This window comes from Onychostoma macrolepis, chromosome 07 (genome assembly GCF_012432095.1).
Source record: "Onychostoma macrolepis isolate SWU-2019 chromosome 07, ASM1243209v1, whole genome shotgun sequence".
Taxonomy (NCBI): Eukaryota; Metazoa; Chordata; class Actinopteri; order Cypriniformes; family Cyprinidae; genus Onychostoma; species Onychostoma macrolepis.
The window spans coordinates 33,525,750-33,552,760 of record NC_081161.1 but is presented as its reverse complement, the minus strand read 5'-3'; the positions used below and the strand labels follow the sequence as shown (position 1 = coordinate 33,552,760).

Here is a 27,011-nt window from a genome sequence, read left to right as displayed (position 1 = left end):
ATGATTAGAGTTTACAGCTCATGAAAGTCAAAAATCAGTATCTCAAAATATTAGAATATTACTTAAGACCAATACAAAGAAAGGATTTTTAGAAATCTTGGCCAACTGAAAAGTATGAAAATGAAAATTATGAGCATGTACAGCACTCAATACTTAGTTGGGGCTCCTTTTGCCTGAATCACTGCAGCAATGCGGCGTGGCATGGAGTCGATCAGTCTGTGGCACTGCTCAGGTGTTATGAGAGCCCAGGTTGCTCTGATAGTGGCCTTCAGCTCATCTGCATTGTTGGGTCTGGTGTCTCTCATCTTCCTCTTGACAATACCCCATAGATTCTCTATGGGGTTCAGGTCAGGCGAGTTTGCTGGCCAATCAAGCACAGTAACACTATGGTCATTGAACCAGCTTTTGGTACCTTTGGCAGTGTGGGCAGGTGCCAAGTCCTGCTGGAAAATGAAATCAGCATCTCCATAAAGCTTGTCAACAGAAGGAAGCATGAAGTGCTCTAAAATTTCCTGGTAGATGGCTGTGTTGACTGTGAACTTCAGAAAACACAGTGAACCAACACCAGCAGATGACATGGCAGCCCAAATCATCACAGACTGTGGAAACTTCACACTGGACTTCAAGCAACATGGATTCTGTGCCTCTCCACTCTTCCTTCAGACTCTGGGACCTTGATTTCGAAATGAAATGTAAAATTTACTTTCATCTGAAAAGAGGACTTTGGACCACTGAGCAACAGTCTAGTTCTTTTTCTCCACAGCCTAGGTAAGATGCTTCTGACGTTGTCTCTGGTTCAGAAGTGGCTTGGTAGCCCTTTTCCTGAAGACGTCTGAGCGTGGTGACTCTTGATGCACTGACTCCAGCTTCAGTTCTCTCCTTGTGAAGCTCTCACAAGTGTTTGAATCGGCTTTGCTTGACTGTATTCTCAAGCTTGCGGTCATCCCTGTTGCTTGTGCACCTTTTCCTACCCAAATTATTCCTTCCAGTCAACTTTGCATTTAATATGCTTTGATACAGCACTCTGTAAACAGCCACACCTTTCAGTAATGACCTTCTGTGACTTACCCTCTTTGTGGAGGGTGTCAATGTTCGTCTTCTGGATCATTGCCAAGTCAGCAGTCTTCCCCATTATTGTGGTTTCAAAGAACAAGAGATACCCAGAATTTATACTGTAGGGATGGTCATTTATTCAAACTCAAATGTAAATATTCTAATATTTTGAGATACTGATTTTTGACTTTCATGAGCTGTAAGCTCTAATCATCAAAATTAAAAGAAATAAACATTTGAAATATATCAGTCTGTGTGTAATGAATGAATATAATATACGAGTTTCACTTTTTGAATGGAATTAGTGAAATAAATCAACTTTTTGATGATATTCTAATTATATGACCAGCACCTGTGTGTATATATATGTGTATATACACACACATGCATGAGGAAAAATGTTTTATATGATTTATATATATATAAAATATTTATATCAAATATAAATTCTATACAAGTATAAATATATATACACATTTTTTTTAATGTATACGTGTGTGTGTGTGTGTGTGTATATTTATATATACATAATAAATATACACAGTCCACACACATAGTATGTAAACATAACCTTTTATTTTGAATGAGATTTAATCGTTTTGCAGCCCTGTCGTAGTATTATTTATGTACTGTATATATTAATTTTAATTTAATTTTAGTTTTGGTTAGTGTTTTTTTTTTTTTTTTTGTATTTAGCTTTATTTTTATCTATTTATTTCATTTTAAATACATTTTTGAGTTTTTAATACTTAAATTTATTTTATGTTTGTTTCCAAGGCAACATTTCTCATTTTACATTTTTTCATCCAATATTTTCTTTTTTCAGCCATATTTCAGTTATTAAAGATTTTCACAACTTCTTATAGAACTATTTTACCTCCCTTTCACCCCCTTATTACCCAAATGCATTTAGCCACAGTTTTCACCATATACTGTTTTTAAACAGTTTCTAGTACTGAAGATTAATCATAATATCTTGACAATATGGTCGGTGCTTATTTTTCTGATATGCATAAAGCACAGGACTCACTCTCTTTTGTTTTGGCCATGTGCAGTGACCAGGTGTCACCCAGCTCCACGTTCTGTAAGGTGTACACACTCACTCCCACACTGAGCAATAACCGTGAGAAGAGGGGTCTGGCTCTGGATGGACAGTTAAAACATGAAGACACCAACTTGGCCTCCAGCACCATGTAAGTGGCCTTCAGCTGACAGTGCAGCACATGCTGCTTCTTATGTGCTGCCAGAAAAAAGGCAAAGCAATTTAAGCTTTAGTACATTTTGTGTTTTTAGTGCTTATATAGTTAACCCAACCCATATGTCCATAAACCCTCCAGCAGAACCTCTCGAAAAGCTGCATTGCTTTTTGTAATTGCTCTGTATGTTTAGCATGTGTTTCTCTGTGCTTACAGAGTGAAGGATGTGTCCAATAAGGAGGTCCTGGGAATCTTGGTGTCCTACAGAGTTAAAGTGAAGCTTGTGGTGTCTCGTGGAGGGTGATTGTCATTTGACACAGTAATACTTCAGACTTTTTAGTTTTGTGCAGAATATCCTAACACTGAATCCAAACACTTTGTTTCATTAGTGATGTGTCAGTGGAGCTGCCTTTTGTCTTGATGCACCCGAAGCCCTCCGAACAGCCCAACTCTAGACCGCAGTCAGGTAACAGCTCGCGTTTATGCCGTTATGTCTGCATGCGTGTTTTATGTATATGAAATGTCTGATATTTCTTAAAGAGATAGTTCACCCAAAAATGAAAATTTCGTTCCAAACCCGTAAGACCTTCATTCATCTTCAGAACACAAAGTAAGATATTTTTGATGAAATCCGAGAGCTTTCTGACCCAGCATAGACAGCAACTGACATGTTCAAGTCCCAGAAAGGTAGAAAGGATATTGTTAAAATAGTCCATGTGACATCAGTGGTTCAACCGTAATATGAAGCTACGAGAATACTTTTTGTGCACAAAGAAAACAAAAATAATGACTTAATTCGACAGTTTCTTCTCTTCCATGCACATGCATGTGTCGTGATACTCTTGTGAACGCATATCAAAGAATGACATGGAAGAGAAGAATTGAAGTCATTATTTTTGTTTTCTTTGCGCACAAAAAGTATTCTCGTAGCTTCATAAAATTAAACCACTGATGTCACATGGACTATTTTAACGATGTCCTTACTGTTTTTTCTGGGTCTTGGAACATTGTGATGTTGTGTTGCTGTCTGTGCAGGATCAGAAAGCTCTTGGATTTCATCGAAAATATCTTAATTTGTGTTCCGAAGATGAATGAAGGTCTTACGATTTGGAAAGACACGAGGGTGAGTAATTAATGACAGAATTTTCATTTTTTGGGGTGAACTATCCCTTTAATTATAGCTTTTTTCTACTTTTCTATCTCTTATTCAAATATAGAAATATATATACTTTATATTTTTTAATGTCTTAATAACTACTATTTGATTTATTTCTGCTTTTTCAAATAACAACTACAGCAACATAACTTTTCCCGTATTATATATACTATTATTATAATATTATAACTGATATTAATAATATTATTTTTTATAAAGGGTTATATATTATGTAATTGATTTTATTACATTTTGAAGTTGCTTTGAGTAAAAATGTCAGAATTACATTAAACTTGATATATCAGTGTGTGTATATACAAATATGCATGTCCCACAAACTAGCTGTGAACATGATACTTGTAGCATAGTTCAATTTTGAATGAGAAGATAATATCATAATCTTAATATTACTGTATTATTATGAGCATTTTTTACAGCATGTATAATGAGTTTAGACAATGTAAGTGTAGTTTTGATTGAACTTTGGAAATAGTTTTTTGATTGCCTAATTTTTTTCTAATCCGTGCCCACCACAGCTGTGCCAGAGACAGATGTCCCTGTGGATGCCAACCTCATAGAGTTTGAAACAAAGTGAGTTGGCCGTGTGTCTCCTTCACAGTATGAGACTCATGTTTTCGCCCTGTTTGCGTAACATAACTCTTGTTTCTTTTTGTCTTCAGTAATTTCTCACAGGATGACGACTTTGTGTTTGAGGACTTTGCAAGGCTCAGGCTGAAGGGAATGAAAGATGAAGAGGACGATCACTTCTGCTAACGGCCCCTTCACACACACACACACACACATGACACCGTGTGGAGGTTGTAACCGGGCGACAGGGGTGGGGTGTCAACCTGCCAGTACTCTCATACCTCTGCTCCACTGGGTCCATCTGATAGAGTGGAGCACTTACTGATATTTTCAGAGCCTCCTTTCTTTCTTTCACTCTTTCTTTGTCTTTTGGCTCCCTTTCACACCATTTTAGCATCTGTGAGGTGGTCTTTTAATTGACCTCCTGTTTCTCTGGTCATATGAAGCACTTCACTACGATGCTTAGTTGTTGGATAAAAAGATTGAGGGAGAAGGAAACGGAGGGAGAAACTGATCGGTCATCTAAACATCAATGTATTGTTGGTGGGCAAAGGGTCCATTGATTCAGGGGTGAATATTAATTCGTTCTTTCTTTACCTTTTTAATTTCGTTTCCTTTATTTCTTGTCGTCATATTCCCACTTATATATCAAGTGGGCATTAATAGCTATGTAATTATAGTATATGTTCTATGTTATTTCATTGTACAGTACATACACTGTTCGCAAACACCATAGGGAACTTGAGTTTGGTGTTAATTTTATTCCACTTTCCTAGACCCATAATCCGATCCATCCATACTTGCTTAGCAGCTTTTATGTTATAGTTATGTAAAATGTATACATATCATACGAAAATATGTAGTAACACTTTTCTGTGCACTTGTTGTGCGCGCAATACTCAAATAATTAAGGATGTGGCATTTTTTAGTGGAAAAGTAGTTGGCAATACGCGTCGGGACACAAGCATCTGGTTTCTTATTGTAAATTTTAGCATTTATTCCACATGTTGAGTTATAGAATATGTAAACACTGCTACAAGTCTTCAGTGCGAAATTAGCTTGTAGATAAAACAAGAGGACAGAGACAAGCTCTGTATGTGCCACCTACACACACTCACACACAACGTAATTCCTCATTATTTGTGCCTGCCAAACTTTATTTGCCAAAATGTGATGATTTATAATGTTGCTTGTAAGTTAAGCTCAGTTCGGTTGAAATTCTCATGCTCATTCCATGTTTTAGTTCACAGAAACTGTTGATGTAACCATTGGACTGCCAGAAATATTTTGATGATGGTTATTTTAAAACGCATTTATAGCATGATTTCCAGGAAATTTGACTTTTTATCTTGTTCTCCCAGGATCAGCCCTTTCCTATGATATTCTGCATAGTTTACTACTGAACAATGGCAAATTTACTTATGTTACAATGTGTACAAGGAAGTAACATTTTGCAGTGAACAAAGTGGAGCTCCCATTGAAGGACAAAAAGCTATCTCTAAAATAAAGGATTGCTTTGTTTAAAGCACCCATACAACCATGCCAATGTGCATACTTGGTTAGATTTCAACTTTCATGTGCCCTTGAGTTGAAGATGAGGTCATGTCTGTCTTGTTTTGTCCTTTTCTGATGTATAATTGCTGTAATATTGTTTTATGTAAACTTTGGAGTCATCAGTGCAGGTTCATAAAAACCCAGCTGTGCAGGTAACTGTTCTGCTACGCACTATCCTATAAATTCTAGTACTTCATAAGACAAGAATGTAACTGATCAAGGTCAGTCATGATGTATTTCCTAATATTATAATACAGAACTGTGACAGGATGTTATTTTAAATTCAAATGTAATTGTTTATGAAAATGAACCTGATCAATCGATCCAGAAATCTTCAGCTAAGCTTTATACCAAAACAGTCTTGCGATTTATACCGTCATGAGTCAGACTGGCCAGTGAAAGTCAGAGGAGGATGTGGAGTTGGTGATTTTGAATTTTGAACTACTTTCCTCCCCAAACCAACAGCTGATTGATTCATTCAGTTTGGCAGTGTCTACAATCCAGGAAGTGATCTGTGTAATGTACACAAGTGTCGATTTTTACTCATTTGTGATAGTCAAGCCACCAGATTTTTACAGATGACACCACTCTGTTCACTGACATATGTCTAAACCCATAATGCTGTAATGCTCTGATTTAGTATTAATTATAATCTTTATGATTTTGCAAAGAATATTGTTTATAAAAATCTGTGATTAAGCACATTATGTGGAGTTGAGTTATGATGGACGTGGCTTAACAGATCTGAAATCTTTTCAGAAAAAACAATAGCAATAGGTTCACCTAGTTCTAAACCAGCTGCAATTACATGCTTTGACAAATATCACTGAAATCTAATCATTGCAAGAGAGTTGTTTAATATATTAAATTATCTATTGGTTGCTACATGCACATTTATTCACTGTGCTCTTAAGAAAATAATGCCTTTTAACTCGCATTGGTGTGGCAGGGAGGTCATTTCCAATAGATGAGTTGATTTTCTGTCCAATATTGAGTGCTTTGCTAGAAAACTGTGCATGCATTCTTGAGGTGACTGTAGGGTTTGAGAATGCTTTACTGTTGTAATGGTGTTCTCAAGCCATCGTTTTAATGTAAAGCTTTTATTTCAGTGGAGCCTGTTTTGTTTGCTGATTCAGTTGGATCTAAGGTAACCACATGCTCGTGTTGGTAACAAGAACCCATTTAAGAGTTTTAATAAATTATTTTTAAGCTACTTCTCACAACTAAAATTGATACTGAATAAATAAAGATACACTACCAGTCAAAAGTTGGGAAATGTAATTATTTCTTTATTCGTTCTATTTTGTACAAAAAAAAAAAGTAAAATCATTAAAACTATAAAATAACACATTTAGTGGGGGAAAAAATTATTAAAGAAATTCCTATCCGGCCTACCAATTTCAAACATTTTAAAGTTTAGTTTTGTAAAGATGTTTATATTTAGATAATTTGTATTTGTCAATTCTAAGTAATAAACTTGGGGTCACAAGGTTTATGAGATAATGGAAACATAACTTCAGTCAAGTGTATCCAAACCTGAGGCTGGTAGTGTATTCTGCTAAATTAATAAAGATTTTAAAATATATTTAATTGAAATCCAATACAGTGTATAATCTATGTCATTTTAGTCAGTAAAATGTATTTAAATTCAATGGGGAAATGTTATTTTAAAAAATATATATTTTATGTAGCTACACTGTTTATTTTGTTGAGCATTTTGGGGGATAGGAAAACATTATGATTTAACAGTCCTGTATCCGCCTCTTTCTGTAAAGGCAGATTATATAGAAAACAATAACCTAAACTATTTGAATAAAATACCAAAACTACTCGAGGTTTGTCTACTACAGACATATCTACTAATAATACCGGTCAGAACCTGACGCGTCGTGTTGACGTCAAGCGAGCAGCCAAGCACTGTTCGCGTCGCGGGGTTTGTGCGTCATACAGGGGCGCTAAGATGGCTTCAGCGGCTTGGCTGCATGGCCCCAACATAACGCGCCTAACAGAAGGACTGGTGTCTGTCCTGAAGGAGGATAGACCTGAATATCTACCTGCACTTCTAGCAAACTACCGTGAGCATGGAGTGGTCGGGGCTCAGGTGAGTTAGGGCTGAGGTCTGGTCTACACTTCTAGCGCGCGACGCGAGGTAGTACGCGTGCTTCTTTGATGGAAGCGTTATCGTTATGTGGCTTTCCTTGTTTGCAGTGTACAGTGTCAATATGAATATGAAACGTTGTAATCATGATTTAATGATATGTCTAATGACCAGTGTGCTCGTTTGTGTGGTAACTGAGCTGATAGTCAAGTTCACATTAGTTTGCTGTTTCATATGCAGTCTTATCCTATAACATGCCTCTGTGTTTCATTTAAAAGCACACTGAGGAGATGTTCGTCTGTCTGTTTGTATTAGTGACAGTGGTTTGAATGGTTTTTCAGAGCACTGGAGCTGTGGGTGGTCTGGTGGGCATCAGTAATGCACGGCTCGGATCCAGTAAGACCAGGTGAGCTGTCAAGAGTAAAACTCAAATCATTTTTTTCACAATATCTTCCCAGCTCTACCATTGCATTTTTCATAAAACATTTAAAGACGTTTCTTGCATGTCCAAATCCTATCATGCTCTTAGTCTTAAAAAAAAAAAAAAAACTCTTCATTTAGTCTTAATTTCACACTTGTCTGAGTTCTAGATCGTCATTTTCTTATTAATCAGCAACTTTGTGTTTCAGTACTTTTTACGTTACTGCCTTCTTCTGTTCAAAGGTTTTATTAGAACAAGCATTATTTCAACAAGGAAATAAATTGTTACACATTGTCACTTTCTTTCTGTTTCAGGATCATAGCCATTAATAGAATAGAGGAAAGGAAAAGAAAAATATTATTTAAAATAATAATAAAGATTTTAAATTAAATAATTACTTATAAATTCTGCATAGATAATACATTAGACAGGATTTAGGATGTTTTAAGAGTAATTTATAAAAGAATGGCATTTCCAAAAATAAATTAATTAATTAAAAAAAATTTTTTTTTCTTAGAACATGATTTGCTGTATGTGTTGTGTTCCTCTGTTGTTTTATATAAAATAATTTATTAAATGAATAAATTATGGCCTCTGAATGTGACCCAAAATACATTTTGTAAAATGTTATTTATAACCAGTGTGACGATCAGCAAAAACATTAAAGTTTGGCATCTACATCATCTAAATGCATTTTAATGATCTCGTTATGGGCAATGCATTTATTGATGTTGTAGTTTTAGCAAATGTTTTGATGTATTGTATTTTTTAATCAAAATGTCATAATTGGACCTTGCAGTGAAACTTCTCTTTGGTGACACATGCTGGATTTCTCCAATCATTCAGTCCACTTAAACCCCATCTCTTTCTTACAACTGACTGCAAGATCTCATTCAGATCTGCCTCCATCCAATCAACTGATGAAAAGAATAGAATCAAATCCCCACCCTTTGTTTTTTTTTTTCTTCTTCTTCAATAATCCCTTTCACTCCAAAGTACATCACAATATGGAAAAACAGATCTGTCGCTACTTCTCTTTCATCTTGACTTTATATTGATGTGATGACGTGTGTTTCAGGTTCGAGGGTCTCTGTCTCCTGTCCGTGCTGGTGAAGGACAGTTCGAGTGAAGTGTTCCAGCAGCATTGCCTTTCATGGCTGCGAACTCTGCAGCAGGTCATTCAGGTGAGAGATGTCTTTAGAAATTTGCTTTCTGTTCTCCTGCCTGGATCCACTTAATGGGTCTTTCCTGATTTTATTCAGTTCTGTAAGATTTAGTAATGTATCTGCTGTTGTTCTCAAACACACAGTCGCAGGCCCCGCTCCCCACTGTGCAGCTTGCTGTGAGTGTGCTGCTGGACCTGTTGCAGTACTCTTCCCAGCTGCCAGAGCTGGCCAGGGAGGTGGGGCTCAACTCCATCCTGGGCATCCTGACCTCCCTGCTTAGTCTCAAATCTGAGGTAAAAATATGTGCGTGTCCATGTCACATTTAGATTTAAATCAGTTAAACTGTAGCCTTAAATCAAATTAATTTTGTACTGTTATGTCGATTTCCGAAAGATCATGTGGTACTGAAGTCTGGAGTAATGGCTGCTGAAAATGCAGCTTTGCCATCACAGGAATAAATTACATTTCAAAATAGAAAACGGTCATTTTAATTTGTAATAATATTTTTCAATATAATTTTACTGTATTTTGATCAAATAAGTGCAACTTTAATTAAAAAATCTTACCAACCACAAACTTTTGAACAGTATTGCATATTGTTTATTAAACTGAGAACAATGAAATTTGTTGTGCCAGATAAAAGCATCAAAATAAGTTTTTTTTTTTTTGTCATAGTGCCACCTAGCTGCTATGAAAGGAATGACGGCGTGTATGATCTACTACCCACGGGCTTGCGGATCTCTGAGGGTCAGTATAACCAATAACCTTAATGATATCTGTTTTTTTCCCCCCCAGTTACTTTGTATTGGAATAGGCTAATCATTGTCTCTTACAGGAAAAGCTTGGAGCATATTTCCTGTCTAAGATGGACTCGGATAATCCTAAAGTGCAAGAGGTTAGTTACATCTGGTTGTGGAATTAAAGGATAATGTGTGTAGCTGATTGCTCAAAACAACTGCATCAGAATTTCTGCATTATAATTCTCATTTTTATTCACTGGAAGATGGCTTGTGAATGTTATGGCCGATTGCCCTGTCTTGGTGGGGTGTTGGAAAGAGGGGGAGGAGGGCGCAGGGCTGAGGGCTGGACCAATCAGCTGCACTGCCTTCTAGCATCAGCCAACGGCATGCTGGGACAGCTGTACCAGGGTGCAGAAACAGGTATGTGGTGTGTTCTGAGTGTTTGTGTTGTATTGAGAGAAACATTTGTGTTAAGTTCTTGCTGGTTTTTTGTGACGTCACTGTTGCAGAAGGAACAGTGCAGTATGAGGGTCCTGGTGTGGAACTGCCTTTCCCTCCCCTGGATGACGTAGATCCACTTCTGATCCTTCAGCTCCATCATCGTTACAAGGCCGTTTGTCTGGCTATTAAACACACTCTTAGGTAGTGCTAATGTTGTGTGGCTTAATTCATGGTTTTTGTATAGCTGTTTGTCCTGTCTGTTGAGCTTAGCTCATTTTTAATGAAGATCTTTGAGATGTTGGTCCATATTAGTGAGATGTGTTTCCCTCTCACAGTGCTGATCCAGCATCTTCAGTCCGTCTACCTGTTCAGCATGTTCTCAATTTTGTGTGTCGAGCCCTGGCAGTCAACACAAAGAGCATTGTAAGGCTTTAACTCACTCTCTGTATGTTTATATGCACCTTAATGATGTTAAGTCACTGTTCATGATATTATTCACTGAACTTGCTTAATGTTGATCTGGACGCTAACTTAAGGGGTTTGTTTCAGAGTCCAACAGGAGAGGGCTGTCTGAGGCTGATGGTTTTACCCTCTATACACATTGACACTCTAGAGCTTCTCTCTGTTCTCATCAAGGCGTAAGCAGACACACACACATTTTCTCAGCTGTCTAAATGGGGACATTCCATAGACTATATATATATATATATATATATATTTTTTTTTTTTCTTTCATACAGCTATTACTAAACACTGTAGCTTTCTGCATTTTTACCATTAAAAAAATAAATAAATTTAAATTAATCGTATGTGACCCTGGACCACAAAACCAGTCTTAAGTCGCTGGGGTATATTTGTAGCAATAGCCAAAAATACATTGTATGGGTCAAAATTATCTTTTTTTTATTTTATTTTTTTATGCCAAAAATCATTAGGATAATAAGTAAAGATCATGTTCTATGAAGATATTTTGTACATTTCTTACCGTAAATATATCAACTTAATTTTTGATTAGTAATATGCATTGCTAAGAACTTCTTTTGGACAACTTTAAAGGCGATTTCCTCAATATTTAGATTTTTTTGCACTCTCAGATTCCAGATTTTCAAATAGTTGTATCTCAGCCAAATATTGTCCGATCCTAACAAACCATACATCAATGGAAAGCTTAATAAATCTATAAATCTCAATTTCGAAAGTTCAGTTTTGTCATCCAGGGTCACACATTTTACAGACAAAACTGTGGGCTAAGTAGGTGCACGTGCACCATCACCTGCCATTTTTCACAAAAAGGGTACAGAGTAGGGCTGAAAAAATTGCCCTTTTAAATAAACAAAAGTTTATAATATAACACAAAACATAACATATACAATATACTAATATAGTCTCAATCAATGAATCTGACATCCTCATTAAAACCATGGAAGAGTTCCAACAATGCAACTTTCATGTATTTAATATTATATAACATTAATTGTGTGACTGCTTGATTAAAGAATTGTATATTGGTGGTTGCTGGTTAAATGTACAGAAGTAGCTGATCATTTGGGATGTTTTTTTTTTTTTGTGGAACAGTGTGGGTGGTGGACTGGTCCAGTATAGCAGTGTGCTTACAAGGCTTTTCTCACAATCTCTGTCTGCGTGGACACCTCTGCCTGAGGCTAGTCTGGGCCAGCAAAGAGCATACAGGTATTACAAAAACACCACTGATGATGGAAAATTAAATATTAACCTCTTTGTGTCTTGAATTAAAAATAATCTTGGGCACTCTGACCATAAGCGGTCAGGCATGATTATCTTTTATTAGCATTTCTGAAATGCTTCTCCTGTGAACACTTGATCACATTTCATTGTGGCATAGTAACACTGATGTAGTGAATAAAACACAAAGTATGCTCACTCACTGTTATTTTAGTTAAGTGTCCAACCTTTTCACGATATGTTCTATTTTACCTACAGTGCAGTGCGAGTGACTGTGTACCGTACCATTGAACTGTGGGTAAGAGTAGGAGGTGCATCTCTACTTCAGGCAAGCCCCTCCCACACAGAATTACTTTTCACTCATTTGATGGGTGACATCACGCCAGCATCAGAAGCAGTCAAGGTAGGTTTAAGGGTCTTTATAACACAAATATCATTGGGAGTGAAATTAGAGATGAGCCTCCTGGGGAAGATGGGTGTGTAATCTAAAGAATTGTATATTTATATTCTGCCAGAATGCACTAAATTAATTAATTGACGGTAATATTTCAATTTCATATAAATGTTAGTCTTTTTCTTGAAAGAATCCTGAATTGCATCACGGATTCTAAACAAAAAAAGCAGCACAATTGTTTTCAACACTGTTAATAAGACATTTTTGGAGCATCAAATCAGCATATTAGAATGATTTTTGAGGGCATTGTCGTTTCATTTTTAAGACCACTTTTTAATCAAAATGTATACATTAAATTGTAGTCCTGCTTAAAATATTTCCATTTCTTTCTCCAATGGTTCTTTCTTTTGCTGTCTAGCTTCGTTCTGGACAACAGTCACAGTCCATAAATGACCTGATTGGTTCTGCTGGCAAGTCAGGTCCTCGTCGAACGAAAGGATTGGGAATGGGAGATGGAATATCACTACAGAGGAAAGGAGATGTGCTAGCCAATCAAGACACGTGTGTTGCTGCTCTTCGGGGTGAGCGCTCAGTGAAGATCAGTGAATTTTAAAGTTTACTAGCAGAAATAAACATTTATTTACTAATGATGAATGAATCCTTTACAGCATTAAGACAGATCATTTTGACCAGTGGAACTTTGTTGAAAGAAGATCTGCATAAGGTTTGTTCGTGTTTCTGTTTTGAGGTTTTTTTATGTTACAAGTATGGGAAGTTGTTTCATGTTGCTCTTCTAAACACTCCCTCCCTTGTTAGAGGATCCAAGACCTGGTGGTGCCTCTGTGTATGCGTCTGCAGCAGCAGTCTCATTGTGTGCAGGAGGTTGGTGCTGTCAGTGGCCAGTATGGCAGCCCCTCTCCTCGCCGAGAGCTCTACCGCCTCTTACTAGCACTTGTGCTGGTGCCCTCTCCTCGCTGGCCTCCTCCCCTCTCCTGCGCAGTGTCTGCCTTCAGCCACGGCCGGCGAGATCACAACATCATGGTGAGTGAACATCCTTGACTAAAACTTTTCTCAGAATTCTGTTGGCCAGGCCACTTTTTCAATAGGTCAGTTCCCATAAAATTCAATCAGATGTTCCAGCAAAATAACCCCCTGTGTAGTTCATCACATTATCAAACGAACATTCAGTTTGACATCCACAAAGTTTTATGAGTTTCATATTTAGAATTTTTTTTTCTGAAAGAAATGCCATTTTGATATTTTGTTATAATGCATATACATTTATAAATGCATTAAATGAGGCCTAAATGTCCAAACATGTTTTGGGACCACTGTATATACAATGTTACACCTTGTTTTCTCCCTCTCTCACACAAACACACATTCCAACACTGGCCCACTAAGCTTCCATTTATAAGTTTAACATTATGTCCCATATTGTGTTTGTAAACAAGACAAAATGCTAAACAGAATGTTGAATATTCATTCATTGCATCTAAATGTTATCCACTAGAGGGAGTCTTGCTCTAGTGGTCTCACTTGTTTGCTGATTAACTATTTCTCAGCTAATTTCCTATACATTTATTATTGTGACATCAAGTGTATTGTGCTATTGAAAGCAGAAGCGCTACAGAGTTGAGTAAATGCATGTTGTAATAAGAGGCTGTTGAAGTCTGTTTCGACAGTCTACAGGTTATTTCAGTAACATTTTATAAGGTTTAACCTCTTAGCGTTCCAGCATTCCACCTGCGGGACATTTTGCATTGTTAAATTTGACAGGAATACTTAACATTTTTTAATGCAGGTATCGTAAACTAACAATGAAGATCCGTTTTACTGCATTTATTAATATAGGCTCATTTAGAAATATGCTATTGTTTACTAATTTGCTTATCCATGATACCTTATTTAAAGGGGTCATATGATGCAATTTTTCTTTTTTTCCTTTTCTTTAGTGTTATGTAGCTGTTTGTGCATGTATAAGATCTGAAGTTACAAAGCTCAAAGTCTCCCACAAAAGGATTTATTCTATCTAAAAGAGAAGTCTGATCCAGACCGGGCTAAAACGCCTCATTCAAACACGCCCCCATATGTCTATGTCACTATGTGGAAATATTTGCTTAATGCCGCCCAAATGTTCACGCAAAGAAAGAAGGCGTGGTTTCAGTAACCGCAGTAGTGTTGATGCAGCCATGTCAGGGAGACGCTGTGTGTTTCTATGCACTTTATTTGGCCCTCCAAAAGTAGATGCAATTAGGAATCATTGTTAAGATTTGTTTGCAACAGAACAGCACAACCCAAATGTTTGAATTTGTGCAACGCATTTTATGGACAACAGTTTCGTGAACCTAGGAGAGTACAAGGCTGGTTTAAAGTTTAAAGGTCTATTAGTTTAAAGGTGCAGTAGGAGATATGCATCTCTAATCACGTGCGACGTTTGTTCTATTCGACCGTAAGTGCCCTGCGAAGTGGACCTCACCGGCTATTCCGCCATGATTCTAGTTCGAAGTGAGCATATATGTTCCATACAAAGGGCATTAAAGTGTGCGAGACGAAAATTTAAATAGTATTCATTTACAGAGGTATATTATGTCACACTTCACACTTCTCTAGTATGTTTCATCTGTGTGTGAAGATGCTGCGCAGCGCAAATCCGTGAATGAATGAACTTGAAATTTTGAATGTGATAATATATGTAGGCATTAACATTAACAGCTTGACAACATTATATACATAATGCAGTTATTGTTAATGAACTGAACCATATTGTAAAGTGTTCCCAGTATTTCTCTGGTATCTCAGACAACCTAAAATATACACATGAAAACATATATAGGCATAACAGTCTATCAAACCAGTGATTTGTGAAATCAGTTTACCAAAATCCAGCCCTTTGTATACATTCCAGTTTAAACAATTTAACGGCACCCAACCTACCTGAATGCGCAAACATGAAAAAAAAAGTCAGTATACAGTGATTGACGTACACAGACACTCATTTTGACATTTATGTGGCTGTTTGCTTTCACTGTAAAAGCTCATTCTGGGTGGTGTACTGGCCATGTGCTTCAAATGACGCAGGAGACTGTAACTGGAGACAGGGTTTCATGTTTACAAAGGTGTAAAGGAAAGTATTGAGAGTTTAAAAAGAAACATTACGCCTGGCAAACTGGTTCTTTTATTGTCTCCAAAAGCTAAATTTAGCCAATTTTAACACTAGAATAGAAACTGCCGAGTGAGCATGGCTCTGGCAGAGTTGCATCTGGCTGTGGTTCATCACACAGCTATCAAATTTCTTCATTTAGCCAAAAAAAGGAAACTTGTGCCTTTTTATTTAACCTCATGCTGTTCCAAACCTGTTTGATTTAGGAAGGTATTTTGAAAAAAAAGTATGTTTTTGTTTCTTTTTTTTTTTTGTCCATATATACAGGTGCTGGTCATATAATTAGAATATCATCAAAAAGTTGATTTATTTCACTAATTCCATTCAAAAAGTGAAACTCGTATATTATATTCATTCATTACACACAGACTGATATATTTCAAATGTTTATTTCTTTTAATTTTGATGATTAGAGCTTACAGCTCATGAAAGTCAAAAATCAGTATCTCAAAATATTAGAATATTTACATTTGAGTTTGAATAAATGACCATCCCTACAGCATAAATTCTGGGTATCTCTTGTTCTTTGAAACCACAATAATGGGGAAGACTGCTGACTTGGCAATGATCCAGAAGACGAACATTGACACCCTCCACAAAGAGGGTAAGTCACAGAAGGTCATTACTGAAAGGTGTGGCTGTTTACAGAGTGCTGTATCAAAGCATATTAAATGCAAAGTTGACTGGAAGGAATAATTTGGGTAGGAAAAGGTGCACAAGCAACAGGGATGACCGCAAGCTTGAGAATACAGTCAAGCAAAGCCGATTCAAACACTTGGGAGAGCTTCACAAGGAGAGAACTGAAGCTGGAGTCAGTGCATCAAGAGTCACCACGCTCAGACGTCTTCAGGAAAAGGGCTACCAAGCCACTTCTGAACCAGAGACAACGTCAGAAGCATCTTACCTGGTCTGTGGAGAAAAAGAACTGGACTGTTGCTCAGTGGTCCAAAGTCCTCTTTTCAGATGAAAGTAAATTTTACATTTCATTTGAAATCAAGGTCCCAGAGTCTGAAGGAAGAGTGGAGGCACAGAATCCATGTTGCTTGAAGTCCAGTGTGAAGTTTCCACAGTCTGTGATGATTTGGGCTGCCATGTCATCTGCTGGTGTTGGTCCACTGTGTTTTCTGATGTCCACAGTCAACGCAGCCATCTACCAGGAAATTTTAGAGCACTTCATGCTTCCTTCTGTTGACAAGCTTTATGGAGATGCTGATTTCATTTTCCAGCAGGACTTGGCACCTGCCCACACTGCCAAAGGTACCAAAAGCTGGTTCAATGACCATAGTGTTACTGTGCTTGATTGGCCAGCAAACTCGCTTGACCTGAACCCCATAGAGAATCTATGGGGTATTGTCAAGAGGAAGATGAGAGACACCAGACCCAACAATGCAGATGAGCTGAAGGCCACTATCAGAGCAACCTGGGCTCTCATAACACCTGAGCAGTGCCACAGACTGATCGACTCCATGCCACGCCGCATTGCTGCAGTAATTCAGGCAAAAGGAGCCCCAACTAAGTATTGAGTGCTGTACATGCTCATAATTTTCATTTTCATACTTTTCAGTTGGCCAAGATTTCTAAAAATCCTTTCTTTGTATTGGTCTTAAGTAATATTCTAATATTTTGAGATACTGATTTTTGACTTTCATGAGCTGTAAGCTCTAATCATCAAAATTAAAAGAAATAAAAATTTGACATATATCAGTCTGTGTGTAATGAATGAAAATAATATACAAGTTTCACTTTTTGAATGGAATTAGTGAAATAAATCAACTTTTTGATGATATTCTAATTATATGACCAGCACCTGTATGTATGAAAGTCAGTGGGGTCAGATTTTGTTTGGAGAATTTATATTTTTGGATGGAATATCCCTTTAAGAGTTTCAATTACTGTGTCACTCTGAACAATAGTGATGTTGTCTCATTCATTGTGTTGGCATAGTCAAATTTGTACTGAACTCACATAATGTGACTATTGGCAATTCCCTTTTGTTTTTTTGTTTCTTTGTATTTCCCTACAGGTATCGTCATTCTGCGCTGAAGCTCTGACTATATGCAACACCCTTATTCATCCTCGCACACCTTCAATCTCTCTCCCTCTCACCCCTCTAACTCTCAAATCAACCCCAGTTGCCCCTGTCCTTGCCTCTGGCCAAAACCCCTCACTGTCCATCCCTACCCTCCTTGGTGGACCTGCAACAGGGCCACCTTTCCCTGCCAGACATCCCATGGGCTTAGGTCCCGCTACCTTGCTTGGTTCTTTGGAGAACCATCTACCTTTGGCTCCTCCGGTTCTTCCGACTCCAGCAGGCACTACAGCCACCCCAGGTGACCTGCTGCTCTCGCCAGCCCAACCGTGTGAACTGGCAGGTCTTGGAGCCCCTGAAGGTCAACGACAAGTTTTTGTCCGCTACGATAAAGAGGAGCCGGAAGATGTAGAGATCTCTTTGGAGAGCGATTCAGATGATAGCGTGGTCATCATGCCAGCAGGTATGATGATGGAGATGCAAGATGGAGCGGCAAATGCACAATCATTGTCCCAGTCAGCAGTTCCTGTAGTAGGTGGCCTGCAGCCTTCTGCCCCCATAGTTGGTGAGGTTGGAGCAGTTGACACGTCGCTCCCTAATGAGCTGCCCACCTCCATTCCCCACCAGATTCTACCAGCTAATGCTAATAACATTAACTCTTTCCCTGGACCGAGCCAGACAGCCCAGCTTGTGTCTCTGGTGCCACCTCTGAACTCAACTACAGCTTCACTCTCAGCATCACCTGCCGGACTTGCAGACTCGCTGACGGGTGGTCCGCAACTTCAGCAGATGTTGATGCAGACTTCTCCAGGTGGGCAGCCACCTACGTTGGGCTTGTCTTTACAGATGCAGCTTCAGAACCAGATTGCTCAGACCAGCCGTCAGCTCCAGCAGCAGCCACCAGCGAATGAGGTGGACCAGAACGTCATCAACATCAACAGCTCAGATGATGAGGAAGAGGAGGAAGAGGAGCTGGAGGAGGAGGATGAATTAGGAGAGGAGGAAGAAGAGGAGGAGGGCCTGGAGGATGAAGAGGAGGAAGAGGAAGGCAGTGACTTCATTGATGATGAGTACTGTGAGGACGAGTTTGAAGAATATGAAGACGAAGAGGATGAGGATGAAGAGGAAAGTGAGGAGATCCAGCCGTTGGAGGGAGACAATGGCAGAGGGATGATGGGTGAGGAGGAGGCAGAGGTCATGATCGAGGCAGAGGAGCAGCAAGGGATGGAAATGTTCTGCATGGAGAGAGAACAAGAAGTAGAACCAGGGATCGAGGAGATGGAGGGTGTGAGGAGTGTCTATGCAGATGAAAGAATCAAGGAGAAGGGGACCGTAGAGGAAATTGAGAACATTGGAGCAGTTGAGAGAAATGAACCTGTGGTTGGCAAGGATCAAATAGAGAGTCTTGTAATCAGTGGAGATGCAGAAGGCCATGAAGAGGACACCAGAGTGGAGGCGGTTGAACCTGAAGTGAAAACATGTGAGCAGGAAGTGGCAAAACCAGAAGATCCTGAGGAAGATGCTGGGCCGTCACAACAGGGTCAGGAATTGAGTGTAGAAGATGAAATTCAAAAGCAAGAACCAGAATTACAGCCCGAAGACACAACCAGTCAGAGTGCACCATCGACGTCTGAGCAAGAGGTGTTACAGAGTGTAGCTGAGACAGCAGAAGAAGAGGTAGAGAAAGAGAGCGGTGAACAGGGAGAGGATTCAGAAGTAAGGGGAACAAAGAGGAAAATGGAGGATCGTGAGGAAGGAGAGTCTTCTGAGCAAGGCACCGAAAAGAAAAAGGTAACCGAGTAAACCTTGGTACTGAGTTCTGAATTCTCCAAATGCATCGCCCTTAGCTACACAGGCTTGGATTGATTCAAAAAGAATACTTGAGCACCAAATTAGTATATTAGAATTTGATGATATTTCTGACAATGAAGACCTGAGTGATGGCTGATAAAAATGGCAGCTGGGTCATTCCGTGTCAAATCAACCAAATTTCAGAAATTTCCCCGGCTGAAATTTTTGATTTTGATTTATTTTTTTCTGAAGAAAGATAAACATGCATAGTTATTATAGCCCAAATATTAAATGTCATGGATGAATATTCCATGTAATCCACTATTTTGTAGAGGGGGGTCAAAATGGCGATTTTCACCTGAGATTCAGAGCCAAATTACAGGGGGTTAAAAATGACTTAAGATGGCAGCATCACAATATTGTTTTTACACAGAGATTAGTAGGACTGTTAGTAAAATATGTTGACTTTAGCAATCTTTGTTGCATTATGTGCCAATGGTGACCATTCAAAAATGGGGAAAGAGCACATTTCAAGTTTTTTTTCTCCAAAGTTTGCATACCTGTAACTCAAAAAGTATTAAAGATATCTTAATGCCCTTTTAGATATTGGGTCTCAACAAACTTTACTTTTGGCTTCTTAATTTTTAAGGCCCTATATGGTTCGGTTCCAGAGATATTGGAATTTCAATATGGCTCCAAGAGTAAATTGTTAAAATGTATATATTTTCAATGGTCAAAAACCAAATGTGGGTCAATTTTCAAAAATATTATTCTTATTTTCTTTTAAAGAGGAATGTCTGAAGAACAAATAATGTTGAAACAACTAGAAATGTATCTTGTCTACTTCTGTCAAAGCTACTGCATTGAAAATACCGGAGTGCCATAAATATTCTTTTTCCAAAGTTTGCGTGCCTATAACTCAAGAAGTTTTAAAGATATGGCAATGTGATTTTATATTCTAGTTCTTTATAAACTTGGCTTTTATAATCTACATTTTAAAGGCCCTACATCATTCAGTTCCAGAAATATGGGGCATCACAATGAGGCTCCATTTTCTGATTGTTAAATATTACCTATTTTAGTGGCAGAAAAGCAGTGGTGTAGTCGGGGCCATACATTTTGCCCAGGGCTGTTTGCGTATTACGACTTCTAAGGATCAATATTTGGTATACCCACTTGTTTTGTTATTTCGCGAGTCCGCAATTTACTGTAATGTTAGCACCTTTAACTGTGTCCCATGCTGTTGTGTGAAACTCGTGATTCTTTGTTGTAATCAGTGCATTATCGCTTCTATCGTTCAGTGTTTTGAGCGCAATTCTCTTGCTGCATGGACATATGGTGAGCGAGACACTCTCATGTTGAAGTAGCCTATCAGTAGGTGAAATTAATTAAAGTGCAATACATATAAGAAGTGACATAACTAAAAAAAAAAAAAACACCCAAGACAGCAGTGCAATCCTGACAGGAAACATCTCACTAGTGGGCGAGCCTCCGTTACAAAGCGTCATTTTAGATTAAGTATTTGCACTTTCTATACAGTTATTGAAAATGTATGGCAGAAGAGGGAGCATCTGAATATGAATTACTGCGAATGTGTGGTTTTCCGAAACTATTTTATTGATAAAGTCCCTATTTGCGACTGAAAACTAGCCTATATATCTGATAATGAAAAAAATGATCGGTATGCCGATCAGCATATTTTTAAGTGCCGAGTTATGCAAGCTCATAAATCCTCTCATTATAACAAAGGGTAGACACACACTGGGGCTGTTTACACCTGGTCACTTCATGCGTTTTTTTCTGATCGGATAGCTATCCGATCCCGACAAGACCAGGTGTAAATGCCCTCCGAACCGCTTTTGAGACTCATTTAAATCCGATCCTCAAACCACTTGAGGAGGGGGTCTGGGCCACAATCCAGACGAAACTGGACAAGTGTAAATGCATCTGGTTGTTGACACCACACATGCTAATTTTACTCCTCCAAAAATACTAAAATAATAAACGTGTGAGAACGTTTTATAGGCTATATGGTATGTTATAGTCAGATATGACCGCGCTAATGCAACAAGCGTCACCGCGGATAGCTGAGGATCTCTTAAGCTAGCTGACGCGCAAACTGCCGTGAATGAAACTGAAAGTTAGTCGCAGACTCTCAACACAGTCATCTTCATTAAAAGTAGTGAGACTAACCTATCTTTCCAGTGCTGATGTCACGCTCTCTCCTGTTGCGGTCTCTCATATTGAAATTAGCTGATAATGAATAAAATGCAGCGCCTATGTATTGCTTTCATTGACGTGAACTCCGTTAAATTTGCATATAGCGTGGGAATTTAAGAACGGATTTATATCCGTTTTGCGAAGACACATTTATGTGGCCAAGTGTAAATGGAAACGTTTTAACAAATCAGATATCCGATCAGAGAAAACGCATGAAGTGACCAGGTGTAAACAGGCCCTATGTAAATAATAGATTCATTATGCAGTGTAGAGAGCTTCATTGAATAACTTCATGAGATCGCAATGAGTGACAGCTTTTAAAGATTATTAATGAAGTTTGCAAATGTGATATTGATTCAGAAATTGAACTTCTGCGCATCTCCATTCAAATGTTATGAATGAACGTGCATTTTTAAACGAATATAGTGAGTCAACTACAAATTCATAAAGACACTTGCTTCATTCTTGAATGAATCAGCCGTTCAAACGAATCAATTGAATGAACAATTCAGTGATTGAAATTAGTGATTTGCCGCCACCTACTGGCAATTGTATTTTCATAATTAAAGGATCATTTCAGTTATTTAAATCATTTCAATCAATCATTTTTATCAGGCTCCTATGTTTAGGTTCAGTTATTTTACTCTAGCAATGCATAGGTCCTTTTCTATGCAATGAAAGTGAAATAGCTGAACAAATATAGGAGTCTGATAAAAATGCTCATATTAGAAGAATCTTTCAGGCAACTTTTAGAGGCTTTTGCATCTAAACTCTTCACTTGTTCTTATTCTATTGTTTTAATTAGAAATTTTGGAAAAGCTTATGAATCTAACTTTTGAATTTGACAAAAGATGACATGCTTTTAATAAAGTTAGAAAAAGGCCGTTACAAAGGTAAAAAAAACAACAACCTGTAAATCACTTTAAGAAGTCAAATATCGCCTTTTAATTAACTATGTAGAACTCTATGGAGTACTTATAAACCATAAAAACATTTACTTTCGTGATTTTTTTTTTTTAATTTATTTATTTTTTTTTATAAATGTTGTTTGGGGGAGGGGGGGTAAGCTTGGTAATAGTAAACCACTTTTTTTCGAAGAACTACACTGCTGAAAAGCAAATGTTAGTGACTTTGTATACAGCTGATACTTAGTGTTTAAAGCAGAATGTCTGAAGAATAAGTAATGTTGAAACTAGGAATGCATCTTGTTTCCCTCTATCAAAATAATATGCACAGAACATACCTGTCGTAGTGCTAAAAATGCACTGAAATGGTCAAGCTGAGGGACATTATCTTTCTCTCAGTAGTCTATTCATAAGATTCTATATTTGAATCTGTTTCAGGGATATTTGGAAGAAGTGATTTTGTTCATTTTAACAGCTTCTGAAGCTACCAAGAATTCAAACACAGTACTGTAACATGTTTGAATGAAATCCCACACCTCATAGGGAAAAGTGGTTGTTTTACCACACATTGCATTCACATCAATAAACCAAGTTTTGTCTAACCTGGATTATTAGATTTTTATTTTTATATATATATATATATATATATATATATAAGTGAGCATAGTCATAATGTTAAAGGGCATATTTGGCAGAATCACTGACAGTACCTTAAACATTTAAGGTCTCTCACACTTGAAATAATTAACATTGGGTAATTCTAAACCCAAATGGGATCCTGGGTAATCTTATTTTACTTTTCACAATGTTCATACTTTACCTAGAGTTAACAATTAATCCTAGTCATTCATAATCTGATGTGTCACACTGTAAATCCTGGGTTACTCTTATTATTTGCATTGTCAGCAGTGATGACTAGATAAACACAAAACCACATTTGGTGTGAAAATGGGTAGGATACGGCAGTTTTGTCATATACAATTGATAGAGTGAAACAAGATGCATTGCTAGTTTCAACATTACTTATTTTTCAGACATTCTGCTTTAAACACTAAGTATCAGCTGTATACAAAGTGACCAACATTTGGTTTTCAAGTGCTGAAATGGGTAATATTCAACAATCTGAAAATGGAGCCTCATTGAGACCCCCATATCTCTGGGATTGAACAATGTAGGGCCTTGAAAATGAAGATTCCAAAAGAAAAGTTTATTAGGAACTAGAATCTAAAATCCTATTGCGATATCTTTATTTCTTGAGTTATAGGCATGCAAACTTTGGAAAAATAATATTTATGGCACTCAGACAGGTATGTTCAATGCAGTTGTTTTGACAGAACTAAACGAGATAAATCTTCAGACATTCCTCTTTAAAAGAAAAAAAGTATCATATTTTTGCAAATTGACCCACATTTGGTTTTTGACCATTGAAAATGTATAAATTTTAACAATTTACTCCTGAAGCCATTATTAAAATTCCAATATCTCTGGAACCAAACCACATAGGGCCTTAAAAATGAAGTTTAAGACCCAATATCTAAAAGTGCATTAAGATATATTTTATACTTCAGTTACAGGCATGCAAACTTTGGGGGGAAAAGTGCTGTTTCCCCATTTTTGAATGGTCACCATTGGCATATAATGCAACAAAGATTTGCTAAAGTGAACAGATTTTACTAACAGACCTACCAATCTTTGTGTAAAAATAACATTATGATGCTGCCTTCTTTCTGAAGCCATTTTTAACCCCTTGTTATTTGGCTCTGAATCTCAGATGAAAATTGCCATTTTGACACCCCTCTCTTTCTTCAGAAAAAATATTATCAAAATAAAAAATTTGAGCCGGGGACCTCTGGTTGAGTTGACATGGAATGACCCAGCTTTGCTATCACAAAAATAAATTACATTACAAACTAATAAAATAGAATAAAGATATGTTTAAATTTAATTTCACAGTATTACTGTAGTTTTGATCAAATAAATATAACATTAGTGAGCATAAGAGACTTATTTAAAAAAAAAATTAAATAACTTGCAGACCCCAAACTTTTGAATTTTGAACTTTTGAAAATTGGTTTCTGTAGTACTTCTGAGTACACTGTGAATCCCTAATGTTGTGTTCTCAGCATTACTGCAAAGGCCAGCGATCTCCAGTAATGATGTTGTTAAATTTCACCCTTTCCAAGTAACTGTATTTCCTTGAATACTGATTATTGTTACTGCCACAGTAATGCATGAACATGCATGAGGTATGTAAAACAGCAAGGATTCATATTACATCAGCATGTGCATACTAGGCTTGCTGCGATAGACGGTGTTGGCAGTGATACCGGTGTTAAGCCGCAACACCGGTTATGTCTCTTGCCCACCGCAGCACCGTCCCTCACCGTCATTTAGATTTTTTTTAATAGTAATTAAAATCATTTAGAGAACAGACACAACAATTAAAACTGAATGCGGCTGCTCAATGCAGCACATCAAACGAATGACAGTCGCGCATCACAGATCAGATTTAATTTATCACGTGAGGAGAGTGAGTCGAGCTGACTGTCAAGAAGAGTGAGTCGAGACCATAGACTGTGAAAAAAGGTAGAGACAGACAAGACGATGGCGGAAGAGTTTCAAAACGAATATAAAAGCGCCCTTTTTAAAAATATTTTGCATTTTGAAAAGCCTGTTGACCTGCCATTTAGCCTATCTAAGGTGATATTGGAAATTGTTTTTGTTTTTTTGTTTTTTTTAACATTCGTTTTCTCATTTGTTTGATTCCACGGTATTTGCTGATTTTTATTTTATTCAAACTAAATTTTTCCCATTGTTTTACATCAAGGTGTAGCCTATGCAGTCCGTGCCTCCAAACTTTCTTAATTGTTTTGCTAATAAACGTTCTAAGTTTTATAATTAGGCTATTTGTTCCTCAGTCTTTACTGATTTTCAGTTTTCTATAGGCTACCTATTTAAAATTTGTAAATTAGGCCTATTTATTATTTTATATTAGGCATATAGCATGGTATATTTTTATTCGTTTGTTAATAAAATTTATAGGCTATGTTCTACGTTGTATTTTGTTGTTGCTTGAATTGAATTCAAGCAATTGATGCCGAATTGACTCCAATTTAAAAATGAAAGTAAAATGCACACAGTGCTTTTACAAGCTATTTAAAATCGAAGGAAAGCGAGGGAAAACTCAAACGACCCCCCCTCCATGGTGATACCGGTATTACCGGTGTTGTCACACGTCGATTAACCGGTGGGAAAATTTCCTCATCGTCACAACCCTAGTGCATACTTGCATGAAGTAGCTTCTGGCCTCAGTTTGGATTAGTTCTTTAAACAATTGAAGAAGCCAAAACAAATGAGAGTGCCTTGTATGTCTTGTAATGTATTTTGTGCGCAGTGTTTACTTTTTAACTACTCGACTTGTACCGTTTATTCATGTAAACAATATATTGCTTATTCAGAGCATTTCTCTCCAGCACATTCTCTCGAACTTGCTCAATCTTTTTACAGATGGATGAGGCAATGGCTTCTATGCTGGCTGACTTTGTTGACTGCCCACCAGACGATGACGATCGCGGAGCCTCACACTCCTAACATGACCAAACTTCTCATTCACTCAACTGTCACATCAAAGGAGCTTTCCAATGAATAGTCAGAACCTGAAAGGTCACATTTGACTGATACTGTTGCCTCAAACTCTGCTGTAGTTGCACTAGAACAGCTCCAAATCGGTTTCTTTGATGAAAGGGTTTTAGGCTTTCATGTTAAAAGAAACACCAATACCATTGATAATGTTCAACCGTTCATAAGTTGAGAATAATAAACTTTTAAGTGGTCATGATTGGTATTTTTCTTTTTCTGGCAGCTCAATACAAGTATGATGACACAGTAGTCACAAGTATTCAAAAGTTCTTTTATCAGTTGAAAAGTATGATTAATGTTGTGTTTTGTGGTCTCTTTTTTTTTGTATTATTTGTATATGTAACACATACTTGCCATTGTGTTTAAAAAATCATGCAATAAAGAGGATCTGCTATGGCACTTTGTTCATGGATTCTGTTGAAATTAGACACTATCATTTCCAAGGTTTAGGTGAAGCAAATAACCACAATTTGAATGAAATCAACATGTCGTAATGTGGAACTGATATTGAGTGTTCTCAAAAACAATCTTGCATAACAGCAGCTTGGCGTGAGATGTCTACTAAACGGTGAACTCTGCGGATATGGCATGCAAAACAAGGCCACAGGAATGCATTCATTATCCTATATAAATTCATTTCCTGGACTCTGATCCCGCTCCTGCTTGACTTCCTGAGTATTTTTTGGTACTACAGTACAGTGGGGAAAAAAATTATTTGATCCCCTGCTGATTTTGTATGTTTGCCCACTGACAAAG

General features: G+C 37.5%; 2 protein-coding genes across 2 annotated transcripts in view; both read left to right on the top strand.

The window, feature by feature from the left end:
- arrb2b (arrestin, beta 2b) overlaps positions 1–6,251 on the top strand; it is a 43,974-nt gene extending 37,723 nt beyond the window's left edge. Inside the window, exons 11-15 of the mRNA XM_058780357.1 lie at positions 2,109–2,246; positions 2,466–2,549; positions 2,639–2,715; positions 3,942–3,996; positions 4,086–6,251. Coding sequence (XP_058636340.1) covers positions 2,109–2,246; positions 2,466–2,549; positions 2,639–2,715; positions 3,942–3,996; positions 4,086–4,179 — 448 coding nt within the window. The 3' untranslated portion in view covers positions 4,180–6,251. The remainder of the gene's footprint in view (positions 1–2,108; positions 2,247–2,465; positions 2,550–2,638; positions 2,716–3,941; positions 3,997–4,085) is intronic.
- A 1,181-nt stretch (positions 6,252–7,432) lies between these two features.
- Positions 7,433–26,654, top strand: pelp1 (proline, glutamate and leucine rich protein 1). Its single transcript, XM_058780356.1, has 17 exons — positions 7,433–7,648; positions 7,987–8,051; positions 9,145–9,250; positions 9,376–9,525; positions 9,908–9,979; positions 10,068–10,127; positions 10,236–10,392; positions 10,482–10,614; positions 10,749–10,836; positions 10,963–11,051; positions 11,989–12,102; positions 12,373–12,517; positions 12,927–13,089; positions 13,177–13,232; positions 13,325–13,549; positions 17,695–19,491; positions 26,124–26,654. Exons 1-17 carry the CDS (start codon positions 7,508–7,510, stop codon positions 26,205–26,207), a joined length of 3,645 nt encoding a protein of 1,214 aa, XP_058636339.1. The 5' UTR covers positions 7,433–7,507; the 3' UTR covers positions 26,208–26,654.
- Positions 26,655–27,011: the final 357 nt, after the last annotated feature.

What these genes read in the sequence shown, in the direction of transcription:
- pelp1 (XM_058780356.1), top strand. Translation starts at nt 7,508, where the DNA reads ATGGCTTCAGCGGCTTGGCTGCATGGCCCCAACATAACGCGCCTAACA. An exon ending in CAGTCAACACAAAGAGCATT is followed by an intron (nt 10,837 to 10,962) that starts GTAAGGCTTTAA and finishes GGTTTGTTTCAG; the next exon opens with AGTCCAACAGGAGAGGGCTG. An exon ending in TGAAAGAAGATCTGCATAAG is followed by an intron (nt 13,233 to 13,324) that starts GTTTGTTCGTGT and finishes CTCCCTTGTTAG; the next exon opens with AGGATCCAAGACCTGGTGGT.